Source organism: Vigna radiata, unplaced genomic scaffold (assembly GCF_000741045.1).
Source record: "Vigna radiata var. radiata cultivar VC1973A unplaced genomic scaffold, Vradiata_ver6 scaffold_73, whole genome shotgun sequence".
Lineage (NCBI taxonomy): Eukaryota > Viridiplantae > Streptophyta > Magnoliopsida > Fabales > Fabaceae > Vigna > Vigna radiata.
This window is the reverse complement of record NW_014542365.1, coordinates 306,777-319,368: the sequence shown is the minus strand read 5'-3', so window position 1 is coordinate 319,368 and position 12,592 is coordinate 306,777. Positions and strand designations below refer to the sequence as shown.

Genomic DNA, 12,592 nt, shown 5'->3' with positions numbered 1-12,592 from the left:
TTTGTTTGCAGAAAGGGAAAGGGGTGTGAACGGTAGCAAGGGGGGTGCAGTCCGAAATAGCGTACTTAGCCCAAACCTCTTCTTTTGTTCACAGAAACAGAGTGGGGTGTGAATAGAATTAAAGGTGATGGCAAGCAGGGAAAAGTGGCCCCATGGACCAAGCCCAGTAACGTAGGGGTGTATGGCCGGAAAATGGGGGTGCGGATAACACGTTCCGGTCCAATCCTCCTTTCTTGGTTTGCAGACATGGAGTATAGGTGCGAATAGCATTGGTGTGGTGGCAGGAGAAGAGAATGGGCCCAACAGCCTGGCCCATGCCTAAAGGCTCTTAACCTAATTTGAAAAAATTAGGGGTTCTATCAGATTGCCCCCATTCTGTGCAATTGGCACCTCAGACCAGGGTCCCCTTCTCCAGAAACATCGATCACGACCACGACCAGTCCCCACCCAACCGGCCACCGTAGTCCACCGTCAAATCGCCGGACGTCGTCCCCTGAAGCCATCACCGTCAACCCCCTTTCTTTCTCTCCCTCCATTAACCTAGAGTTACGCAACCGCACCACCACCTCTTCGAATCCAACCACCGCGCCACCACCTTCTTCAGTCTCGTCGCCGCCGTCGGCGGCAGGTGCCACCCGAATCACGGCCGAACACAATATTTTCTCCCTCTCTCTCCCTCGCACTAGCCTAGAGGCTACGCTTCGAGCGAGCCCAGTCGCCTGAGACGTAAGCCGCAACGCAACCTGTGAGTCACCAGCAAGGCAAACCTTTTTCTCCTCTTCGTAACCATAGTCACTGCCACCAAATGGCTGCAATTTCGACTGACGCATCCTGCGGATTGGGGGAAGTCCCAAATGTAACGCTCTAGAGCAAAGGGGGAACTCTTTCGCTGGTGTCTTAAGATGAACAGAACAAGGGGACCTAACTTGGATTATCTGACTTGGTTTGTGGTTGCTGCGATTGATTCAGGTTTGGGTTGGATCCTTTTTGTGCAGATAAATGGAATCGGGATTGTGGGAGGGATTTTCTGACTAGCATTATCTCTTGTTATGGTTATGGTCGATGATTGTGAGAACTTGGCTTATGGCTTGCTGGAATTTTTCTTGGTGATGTAGTGAAAGTTGATGGAGTTTTGCCTCAGTGGCAGAGGCTTGGTATTAGGCTGGGAAATCTGTTTAGTTTTTTCTGGTTACAGATTGCAGAGGCATTGACGTTGTGATGTTTGACGGGTTTGGCTGGGATATTGATTTAGTATCTGTTTGTTTTTGTTGTTGCAGGTGAAAGATGATGTTGAGTTTAGATGAAGAGCACAGGCATCTTGCTTAGCAGCGAGTCTGAAATGGTAGAAGATTGAGTTCAGACACTGTTGGGGTTGAAAGGAGTTTAGCATGAACTTGATTGATTGTGTATATTGGGTAGGCTGGGGAACCTGATTTCGAAAGGGAGTGATACTATTGTGTGAATGGAGGAATAAATTTTCTTTTTATGAGCGGCCTTTTTTACGAATCAATGAAGGAACGTTTTGTAACTAATGTGAGAGGTGTCTGGTGGTTGCTGTTGGAAGAATGATGATGATGGTGAAGGTGATGGAGGTAGAGAATGAGTTTCGTTGTGTGTGTGTTGGTGGTGAGATGTAGTGTGAGTGATTTTTGTTGAGGTGGTTCTGGATGGTGAGCTGAGAGGTGGAGAGAAAAGGAATGGTGAGAGGGTCCGAATGATGAATGATGAAGTCTCTGATTTTGATTTGTTTTTGAGTCAGTAGTGTATGGAGTCTCTGATGGATGATGAAGGAATTGAGGTAGTTGCCAGTGAGAGGAGCAGAGAGGTGGAGAGCCAAGGGAAGTGTCGTGTGTGTGATAGATGATGAGGCCTAGAGTGCGTATTGAACGATGGAGGAATTGGAATCGAAAAAAGGAAAATGCCCTTTTACAGGTTGAATGGAACAGAGATTTGGAGTCTCTCTGTTTTCTTGCTTCGCTGCCAAAACCAAAATGAGCCTCTGCCACCCCAAACGCCTTGTCCTTTTTTCAGAAAAACCGTCTCCCCTTTCACAAACGACAAACCAACTTTCTAATCCTCTTTTTTTTTTTATTTTTCTTCTTTTTTTTCAATTTTTTTCTCTTTTTTTTTTCTCTTTTTATTATTTTCTTTTTTCTTTTCTTTTATTTTTCTTTTGTGCTTTCTTTTTCCTGTTTTGGTTTTCTTTTTTTCGTTTTTTATTTATTTTTTTATTTTTTATTTTTCTTTTTTTTCTTTTTCTTTTTTCAAAATAATATATAGAAAAATGAAATTAAATCCAATAATAATAAAAAAAACTAAATCAAATACTAAATAGTAAAACAAAAATTACAAATGATAAAAGCAAAAATAAGATAAGACAAAAATAAAAACTAGTCTTACTATTAAGTCACCCGGACGAAATTGGGTGTTGACAATACTAACATGCTCAAAAGAGAAAACTGTTTTTAAAGCAAAATCCTGATCAGGATTTGAGAAAGCTTGTAGATAGTAGAGTCCTTTATGAGAGTTAGCTGACCCAATCATCTTCAATGTAGAATTCTTCCTTATCTGACAGCCCTTAGAAGAAAAAGTTAGTCTACAATCCAAGTCCTTTATAAGGCTTTGAACAGAAATTAAATTGAATGAAAAATTAGGAATATATAAGACATTAAAGATCACAAAGTCCTTAGAGAATTGAACTGTCCCTGCATGTTCAGCAGTGATGACAATATTATTAGGCAGTCTAACAGTGATGGGCTTGATCTTATAAAATGTTATATAATTTCCTTTATTATAGGTCACATGATCAGTGGCCCCAGTGTCAATGATCCAAGACAGCGTACCTGGTTTATCTTCCTTTTCATTTGTATGCATCTGGTTAATCTTGTGTGTAGAGTCATCAGCTTTCTCAATCATTCTGAGAAGCTTTCCAATTTGTTCTGATGTAAGAGAATTGAAGGTTGTACTCGTGCTGCCTGTTTGAAACGTCTCTGGTCCAGGTGCACTTTGGTAGATATTTGCCGAATTCCATCCTCCCTTCTTTTCTTGATTGTTGTCTGTCTTTTTATACCATGGTGGATAGCCATGCTTGGAGTAGCATTCATCCACAGTGTGATTCATCTTGTTGCAGTAGGAACACTGCTTTCCATGATTTGGATTTCTTCCTCTGCCTCTTCCTTGTCCATATGGTCCAGAACCACGGCCTTGGTTCTTCCATGGTTGGTCACCTTTCCAGCTGTTATTCCTGTTAGTGACATTTGCTAAAATCTTGGTTGTCTCAGCAAACTGATTTGTACCAGGTCTTTCTTGTCTCTCCTGCTGCATAATGAGGGAAAAGACATGATTTATGCTTGGCAGAGGCTCCATCAATAAAATCTGAGTTCGAACAGTGTTGTAGTTGTCATTTAGCCCTTTCAGAAAGCATATAACATGTTCAATGTCCGTGTATTTTAGAGAAATTTTTGAGAGTTCACAACTACAAGGAATCTTGCAAGTACAATTGGGTATGGGCCTAAGTGATTCCAATTCTTCCCAAAGAATTTTTAAATCAGTAAAAAATTGGTTAACACTTCTTTCTCCCTGTTTGATTGAGTGTATATCTTGAAGAAGGTCTGAAATCTTGAAATAGTCTCCTTTTGAAAATCTTTCCTTCAACTCATCCCATAATTCCTTGGCTTCTTCAACGTATATCACACTTTCAGCAATTTGTGGAGAGAGTGTCTTTATGATCCATGAGAGCACCATCATATTGCATCTTTGCCATGTATCAAATAAGGTCTCGGTTTTTTTGGGTTTCTTGATTGACCCATCAATAAATTTGATCTTATTCTTGGAGAGGAGGGCTCTTCTCATGTTTCTGCTCCAAGAAGAATAATTGGTCTCATTCAAGACTTGAGAAATAAGTGTTGATCCTGGATTTTCTTCAGGATGTAAGTAGAAGGGGCTGGTAGTATCATTGGCAGGATTATCAGACTGGTCTTTACTATCCATCTTGATTGGCAGTAAAGAAAGCAAAAGATTTAAGCAAGAAGTATCAAGAACTAAAAAATCTGGGCAGCGGAAGTATTTGATTTCGCTCCTGATACCATAACAAAAATGGGCCGTTCCAAAACAAAGGCCCAGTAGCGTAAGACAAATCCAACAGACTTGGATGAGTCAACTTAGCTTCCTCGGGAAGCTTCTTGTGCTCAGAAGATAAGTGAAGCTGGCTTAGTAAAACGCGTCAGAGAGTGAGAGAAAAGCTCCTTCATAGTTGAGGTCGTGTTACTGTAGCAGAGAGACGATCTTGATGGCTGATCGAAGAAGAAGAAGATCAACCGAGAGAAAAGGTAGATCCAGAGAAGAAAAGCACACGAACCAAAGGTTAGTGTTTAGAGTTTCTTGTTTCTGAGTAAAACTGGAAAACTGAGATATATTCTGAACATTGTTTCTTGTTGTGTATTTTACAAAGAGGGGAGAACTCTATTTATAGAGTTCTTCGGGAAATGGGTGTAAAACAGAATAATAAATGCCAAACAAAATAGTAAATGCTAAACATAATATGTGTGATTACTGTAAATAGACAGTAATCCACTAAGTAACTAACTCTAATAGGCTCAAGGGGCAACCATGTTGTTCTTTTTTTCTTTGTATGATTTTTCAATTTGCAATGCCAAAGGAATGAGAAGTATCCTTCTGTGTTCATGCTAAGTTTTTCCGTAAAACAAAAGCTTGAAGAGCACTACTTCAAAAGAATGAAAAATAAACAGAAGAGGTATTTACAGCTAAATGAGATCTTTATGGAAAAGCATATAAGAGTACAGTGGTGACTGGTTTTGTCCATCACGTATATGATGGTGAATTATATATAAGTCATTGATTGAATCTTCAATATCTAAGTTTATACTTTATATCACTTGAAATTCTTGATATCATATAAGGTACATAGTGAAACAGCCATAAAAGGTAAATAAGGAACTTTAACCTATATATCAAAGTAATTTAGTTAAGATCCATTTAAAAAACCATCACTATATATGATAAAATATTTTTAACAAACTTTATTTTTAAAAAACTTAATTTGGTAACTAATTCAAATAGTCATTATGTTTGAATTCTTAACCAATTAAGATAAGTGAAAAGATAAATCACTCAAACTATATTATTATGCTATATGAATAGCCGTAAATGATCCTTGATTAAAAAAGAACCAAGAACACTAGAGCATATACACATTCAATAAAAGAACCAAGAACATTGAGTAGTTTTGCTAACAAAGACTTCCAAACAAATAATCCATCATCATAGTATTTGTTGATAGTCAAAACACCTTTACATGAATGTTAAACTTTAAATTAGAAAGTTTTCACTACACTAATTTATTTCTCACTAACTTATAAAATTTGAATAAAATCTTCTCTATTATAAATTATTGAAATAGAATATTAAACAAAAAAAAACCCTAATCATGAAATTTTTGTTTCTAGTCTTTTAGGGTTTGTAGAGATTGGCGACACATGGGGCAGGTCTGACTGGTTTGTAGCCAGCGCGTAATACATTTTTGATGAAAGAAGTGTTGACATGGAAGTGTGTAGCGCTCAGCATTGAGATCGAATTCATCCAAGCATATGCAACAACAACGCCCAGTCTGTAACATTGTAGATTTCTTCAACAACGTGTCAATGGGTTTTTCGACTGCTGGAACCGTTCTTAAAGGATATTGTGTTGTTAAATGCATGCTGCTATCAGTAACACTGATTACAATCCACATAGGAATTTCTGGGAGTTGAGATTCTGAAGAAGTAACAACATGATCATCAATGTGGAAGATTCTTCGAATTTCATCAGCAGTCATGTTTATTAGTGTTTCAATAATGTCAGTGTCAAAGAGTCTGAGCGATGACGGTGGCAATAACGGTGATGGCAATTGAGATAACAATGTCCGCAAGAAATCTGGACCCTCTTGGAACAAGGTTTGGCTCGGTATAAGAGCAAAAGGAGGACCTCGTAGTTGAAGTGGAAAAGATTGAAAAAAAACACTCGTGATAAGTTTGAAAATAGCTGTAGGCATGAAAGTAGTGAGCCCAGTGCCCATGATGAATATGTTGTATAAACGTTGATTCATCTCAAACATTGTCATGCTGTAGCGAAATGATCCTGATGAATCTAGCATAAAAAAATATGAAAATTATGAGATTATTGAAAATCGCTATAATGAACATAAACCACTACTTCTAAAACTTACTTGTTTGTGATGATGGTGCAGACATGATTATGTTAAGTCCTCGATACTTTCTGCCTGCAAAATTATATTATCTTTATTCTTTTCAGCTTCTTACTATTCTCCTCAGTATCTACCGGTTTTTATATAGAGAGATTTATTTGCTTGTTGATTGGAGATTGAAGATAAAGAAAAGTTATTGTTTATATTTTTTTTATATCTTTTATCTTTTATTGGATAATGTAATATATTATATTTGTTTGTTGATGGGAGATTGAAGATAAAGAAAAATTATTGTTTATCTTTTTTATATCTTTTAATAATGTAATATATTATCAGGATTTGATTTATTTATTGTTGATTGAAAAATTGAAAATAGAGGAAGATTGATTGTTTCTTTATATATCTTTTATTTTTTTTATTAAAATTCTATAGTTTGATTTTAAATCGTTTGATTAAAATTTTAACTTCAAAGTTTTTTTAGTACAGATTTTTTCTTATAAGATGTTTAAAAGATTAAAATTCCCATAAATCAATTTTTTTTATGATTTTAAGTAATTTATTGTATAATCTCTGTTTTAAATTTATTTGAATTAGATTTACTTTATATATATATATATATATATATATATATATATATATATATATGGTTATATTAAAGATAAGGTTTAAATCTTTTTTGTCCCTAAGTTAAGTTCTGATGTTCACTTTAGTCCCTGTTTTTAAAAAATGTCAACCTTTAGTCCCTATAATATGAAAAATGTATCAAATCAGTTAACAAATCACAAGTTTTTCATTAAGTGATTTGTTGTTCATAACACCTCCCGTTAACAAATCACAAAATATTGGATACCTAAGTATGGAAACCTTTGATTTATTGTTCATTGAGTGATGTCATGAGGACTGATTTGATACATACTAAAAGTTGACATTTTTAAAAGCGGGAACTAAACTGAACATCAGAACTTAACTTGGGACAAAAAAGATTTAAACCTAAAGATAATGTATAATTTGTAGTGTGTAGTGGTTAAAAGAAAATTTATATTAGCTGTATATCGTAAATATATTTGCGGTTATTTTTTTTTATTATATTAGTAGTTTATATGTATTTTTTTTATATTTTAAAATATAGTTAAAGATAAAATTAGAATACTTATATATTTAATTTTATTTTTTATTTTAAAATATAATTGAAGATAAAAACAAAAATATAAAATGTTTAAGCAAATTGTTATATATATATATATATATATATATATATATATATATATGTTTAATTAAGAATGAATTCATTAAGTTTGAAAATTTTTAATTTAATTTCTTATAAATTTTTATGTTTATTAAATAAAATTATAATTTTTAATTGAATTTATATTATTATTTTTTAATTAATGTAAATATGTGGCTCTCAATTGGGTGATATTACTCTTTTCTTGTGGGTACCTTCTACATTAACTAATGTTGTCACCAATAAAATTACAATATTAAAAACTTATGACTTTCATAATTTTTTAATTTTATAAAATTATAGAATTATAATACAATTAAATATATGTATTTAGTCATGCTAAATACGAATTCATTTTTCTCCTAAATTTTAATATATTTTTATTTTTAAATTTTAGTAACCATTTTAATTCAATCAGATTTTTTTTCCTTGAGTTGTTTATGTTTTTTAATATGTTTTCAATATTAAATGAAAATTGTGTTTGAGAGAAATAAATCAAATTTAAGAATTTAAAAAAAAAGTAATTTTAAAAAAGTAATTTTTATAAAAACGTGAATATCATGAATGAAGGCATGTTATTAAATGTATTTTTTTTCTATGCAACTTGTAAGATCAAAAAAAAAGAAGAAGAAAAATAAAAATAAAAATTCTATGGAATAATAGATGATATGTTGATGAGAGCACTATTTTTGGACTAGTGGTCATGTGATTAACTCTTACCTAGTGCATAAAATATTTTGGTTGTTTTAATTATACTGTTATTGATGAGAAATACTTGTGTGTTAGTGGTAGATGATATAATTAATTGAATCTTGATAGTTTAATGGTTGATATGATTGTTTGATACTGAAAGAGAACGAGATTCAATTCTTGGTTAGTATGTTATGTACATGATGTTTGTGTTAATGTTGAGTGAAAACATGTTATTTAGTGAAGGTTTTTTTTTCGATTTGCGGGGGTTTTATGCAGAGGGGGTTTTTCAAACGGCCGCTCAATGTATATAAGATATATAGTAAAACTAAATTTCAATGAGTTATATGTAACATCTCAAAATACACTACAAAAAAAGTGTTATTTAGCGGAGGTTTTTTTTTATTATTTGCGGGGGTTTTCATCCTCCGCAAAGTAATTTGAGGGGGTTTTTCAAACGGTCGCTGTTTGAGTCGCCACAATCTATCTGCGGGAGTTTTTCACAACCCCTGGTATCACATTCAATTTGCGGAGGTTTTTCTGTAGAGGGTAAAAACCTCCTCTATTAGTGGCTATTTTTTGTGGGAGTTTTTAACCTCCTTTATTTTCAACTATTTAATCACATTTAATACCTGAATTTTTTTACACTTTTTTTTGGGATTAATATATGTTATTCAAATTGACAATTATATTATAATCTTCTTCATTTGTATTATTTAATTTGAGATTTATTACTTTACTTTGCTAGCATTGTTTATGTCATCATTTGAAGTGTTTATATTTTTGGGTCAAAAATATTTATTTGTAACAATATTAAAACATATTAATGTAACAAAAACATCACAAATTCATATAATTCTATTGTCAAAATTATCATTTTAACATAAAAGCAGTTAATAAAACTCATCCTTACAACTTAATCAATAAACACTCAAAATTCATAATAAAGTACATATAATTTTATCCTAAAAAATATCACAATCTTCCTAAATATTACTTTCACTAGATGATTGTCTTGTACCCAAAAAGACTCGAGCTCCTATGCACCATAAGCTTGCTAGACTCTTAACTCTCTCCTAGACTTTTATTTTCTTAAAGTTGCTCATACTTCTTTGAAGAAACAACTTTCCATCCACTCTTCAAGCACGTAAACTCAATATCTGAATCGCTTCTACATCAGTCCATCAATTTTGCAGTTTAGTTAAGCACAACTTGGAAGGTTCGTCCATCAATCCTCGTACTTGTTGTTTCTATTTAAAAGCCAACACTTGGTGAGAAAATAAACCATATGTTTAGATATAAAAAGGAAAAAGAATTTATCAAACAAACATATAAAACATGTCTGCAGATGGGAAATGACTGAAGATCTGGTCCACATTCACAACATTTATGCAGAAAAGTAAAAGAAAAATGTCAAATAAAAGTAGTACCTCATTGTCATAGGTGAAACATGAGGCAGAAGGAGTTGTGACAGTTGGGTGGATACTTGACTGAAACATTGCAGCAAAAGAAGTATATGTAGGAGGTGGGAGGGCAACCCTTTGAGGAGCATTGGCTTGCAGACAACTGCTCAAGAGTAATAAGTATAAATTATCACAAAACATTCAACAGAAAATGAACAAAATTATGATCTCCATTTTGAACATCTTTTACCTCAGAGAGCTTGAAAACAGAACATGTAATTGAACTCAACTTTGCAAAAAGAAATAAAATTTGAACCTACAATTAGCTATGGTTAAACCTAGAAGATTAGTTAGAAGCATAAGTTAGTAAACTGTATCAGCAAAATAGAAAACAAAGCCCGAACAAGTTTAGAAAAGTTAGTGCAAAAGTTAGTAAAAGCAGTAAAAAATGTTAGTTAGAGCTAATTAGTAAAACAGGAATCAAAACTCCACACAAGGAGGTTTAGTTACACCCTTCATGGCCAATCTTCTGCAGAAACCATTTACTACATGATACATCAATGAAATTAGACAATAATTATTATGAAGTGAAATCATGAATCTAAAAAATCCCACTTGCTAAATGCTAATGACATCGATATCTTGTAGAAACTAAAGCTTAAAAAGAATTCAGATGAATATTTCTACATTCAATATTTAATGACAATGACCTACATGATGAGAATATTACATAAACATTAAAAGGAAATGCAAATTGAATATTACATTACGAATCATCAAAAAAATGGTTTTTAAACAAAACTAGTTCAGCCACACAGGCCACCCAAAAAAATATCAATGGAAATTTGCCGGGACTAAAATAAATCACTGAAGTGCAAAGTATCCATGTGATAAAAAAAATTGGTCATATTTTTCATTGAAAAAGTAATACATAAAAGAGAAAATAAGAACTAGTAATAAAATAAAACTCATCTTTTTAAGAAATTTAGACCAAAATAAAGATAAAAACCTTTCATCAGAGAGTATAATTGCTCCATAGTCATGGCGATGGCGAATTACATGCCCAACAACTTGATTCACAGCTCGAGACGCTTGTTGGTTATACCATTTTTCTGAAAGCATCAACTGAACCAGAGAACTTCGAGTCTTTGTAATCTTTTGCATCGCAGAATCCTATCATCAGCCACCATCAACCACCGCAAGTTCGTCTCCGTCGTCACGCAAACAACGCCTCCCTTGCAGTATCGTGACCTGCAAACACACACTCAGAACCCGCGTGCGAGAACTTCATAATCAACCACATCGTTGCAATCGCTCTACCTCCAACCGCAACAAAACTCAAAATCGCGAGAAACCTCGGTTCGTCTTCTCGTCCTTCATCAGTTGCCTCACGAAGAGGAGAACCTAAAAAAAAAGAAAGAGAAAACCAGAGAACGCCAATCTCGCGACTTCCATGTTAGAACACTGTGAAACCCTCGTGCCTTCGTCTTCCTGAACTCAACTTCCGTAGACCCACGACCCACCAATCCTGCAAACATAAAAATCCCAAAAATAGTAGTCACCCTAAATCGCGAACACCATCGAACCAAAGCGTCAGCCCCAATTCGTCCAAAGCACCACTGAAACGATGAACCCTAATTACAGATAAATTCCCAAATCGCGAACAGACCTGTAAGAAACCACTTCGCAGTTTGAATCGAGCCACCATGATAACAATGGCAGCGACTCCCTCAGAGAACGAAACCCTTATTTAGGGAAAATATAGAAATGTGAGTGTTTGGAAAATTTTAGAGAAAAAACCAAGTTTCTAGAAAGAGGGAAATGTGAGAGGGAATACAAATTTCAGAAATTTTGAGTCTAAGAGGGAAACTACAATTTATAAAAATGGTATTTTAATTGTTAGAGCATATAAACCTCTTCAAAATAACATCATAACCCTCGCTATTATCAACACTTTATCAGTTCCTTTTAATTGTTTTAAATAATATTAATATGCGGAGGGTTTTTATAACTCCCACAAAATAACTTCTGCAAATTAACATTTTTTTTGTAGTGATATAGTATAAAACTATATAATAGTTGTACTATACCCCGATGACCGACCGGCTAGGAAGAATCGGGACAAAACAGGCAACTAACCGGTTGTTAGTCAAACACTAATCAGGAAAGATAAATATCATTAATGACTAATTAATATGTTTAATGGTCATATTAAATGCGAATATACATTATTTATGAATGATTGACAAGTCATATTGCACAAGAATATGGTATTAATGGACAATTAGCAGGTATATTAGCAAATATTATTTTATTTGATTGCCAAAAAGATATACTGCACTAATGGTTAATCAATGGACTTGGCTGCCACAATCCTATAAATGTACAACATATTTGACTTGAGCGTCGGAGTATCTTTTGCAGGTCCACTACCCATTGGAGGATTGCATTGTCAAAAAGGATCAAAACGATCAAAATAGAGCAGAGAAGGAAGGACAACCGACCCTAGAAAAATGTTACTAAAACATAAATGGCGCCCACCGTGGGGCCGAGCGACATCCTGCTGAAACCGCAAGGAACCAAGACTAACACTCTGTCTCAATATCGTTACTTCAGATCAACACCATCAACATCGTCAACGAGTTCTTTTATATAGGTTACAAGACTATAAATCAAAGACAGTCCCCCAGGAAGAATCTGAAGTTAAAGACCGAGCAGTAAATCCCTCTCTGTTGAGAGGTAAATCCCTCTCATCAACCAGAAAGTTGAAGACAAAGACCGATATGTAAATCCCTCTCGTTGAAGAAAAAACCTAGAGGTAAATCCATCTCGTCAACTAGAAAGTTGAAGACAAAGACCGAGCGGTAAATCTGTAAGATCCGGGAAAAATAGGAGTTTTAAAAAAAAATAAAGTAATTTTGAGACTTTGAATTTTTGTTTGGAGATTAGTGTTCTTGAGTTTATAATTTTGTTAGAACATGATTTTTATGTTATTTCTTAATTTTTATATTTTTGCCTAGGGGCAAAAGGGTCTTTTACTTTTATTTAACTGGTGTAGAAATTAATTAAGAG

The 12,592-nt window shown here is 34.0% G+C and overlaps 2 protein-coding genes across 2 annotated transcripts; both read right to left on the bottom strand.

The window, feature by feature from the left end:
• Nucleotides 1-359: 359 nt before the first annotated feature.
• On the bottom strand, nucleotides 360-3,990 carry LOC106779879. The gene is made up of 2 exons (XM_014668091.1): nucleotides 2,443-3,990; nucleotides 360-896 (listed from the first exon to the last, which is right to left on the bottom strand). Exons 1-2 carry the CDS (start codon nucleotides 3,988-3,990, stop codon nucleotides 360-362), a joined length of 2,085 nt encoding a protein of 694 aa, XP_014523577.1.
• Nucleotides 3,991-5,461: 1,471 nt separating this feature from the next.
• LOC111240855 (E3 ubiquitin-protein ligase SDIR1-like) lies at nucleotides 5,462-6,305 on the bottom strand. Its single transcript, XM_022776749.1, has 2 exons — nucleotides 6,224-6,305; nucleotides 5,462-6,144 (listed from the first exon to the last, which is right to left on the bottom strand). The coding sequence occupies exons 1-2, from the start codon at nucleotides 6,246-6,248 to the stop codon at nucleotides 5,462-5,464; spliced, it is 708 nt and encodes a 235-aa protein (XP_022632470.1). The 5' UTR covers nucleotides 6,249-6,305.
• Between the last annotated feature and the right edge of the window lie 6,287 nt (nucleotides 6,306-12,592).

What these genes read in the sequence shown, in the direction of transcription:
- LOC111240855 (XM_022776749.1), bottom strand. Translation starts at nt 6,248, where the DNA reads ATGTCTGCACCATCATCACAAACAA. An exon ending in TGCACCATCATCACAAACAA is followed by an intron (nt 6,145 to 6,223) that starts GTAAGTTTTAGA and finishes TTTTTATGCTAG; the next exon opens with ATTCATCAGGATCATTTCGC.
- LOC106779879 (XM_014668091.1), bottom strand. Translation starts at nt 3,990, where the DNA reads ATGGATAGTAAAGACCAGTCTGATAATCCTGCCAATGATACTACCAGC. An exon ending in CAGTTTTCTCTTTTGAGCAT is followed by an intron (nt 897 to 2,442) that starts GTTAGTATTGTC and finishes GTTCATCTTAAG; the next exon opens with ACACCAGCGAAAGAGTTCCC.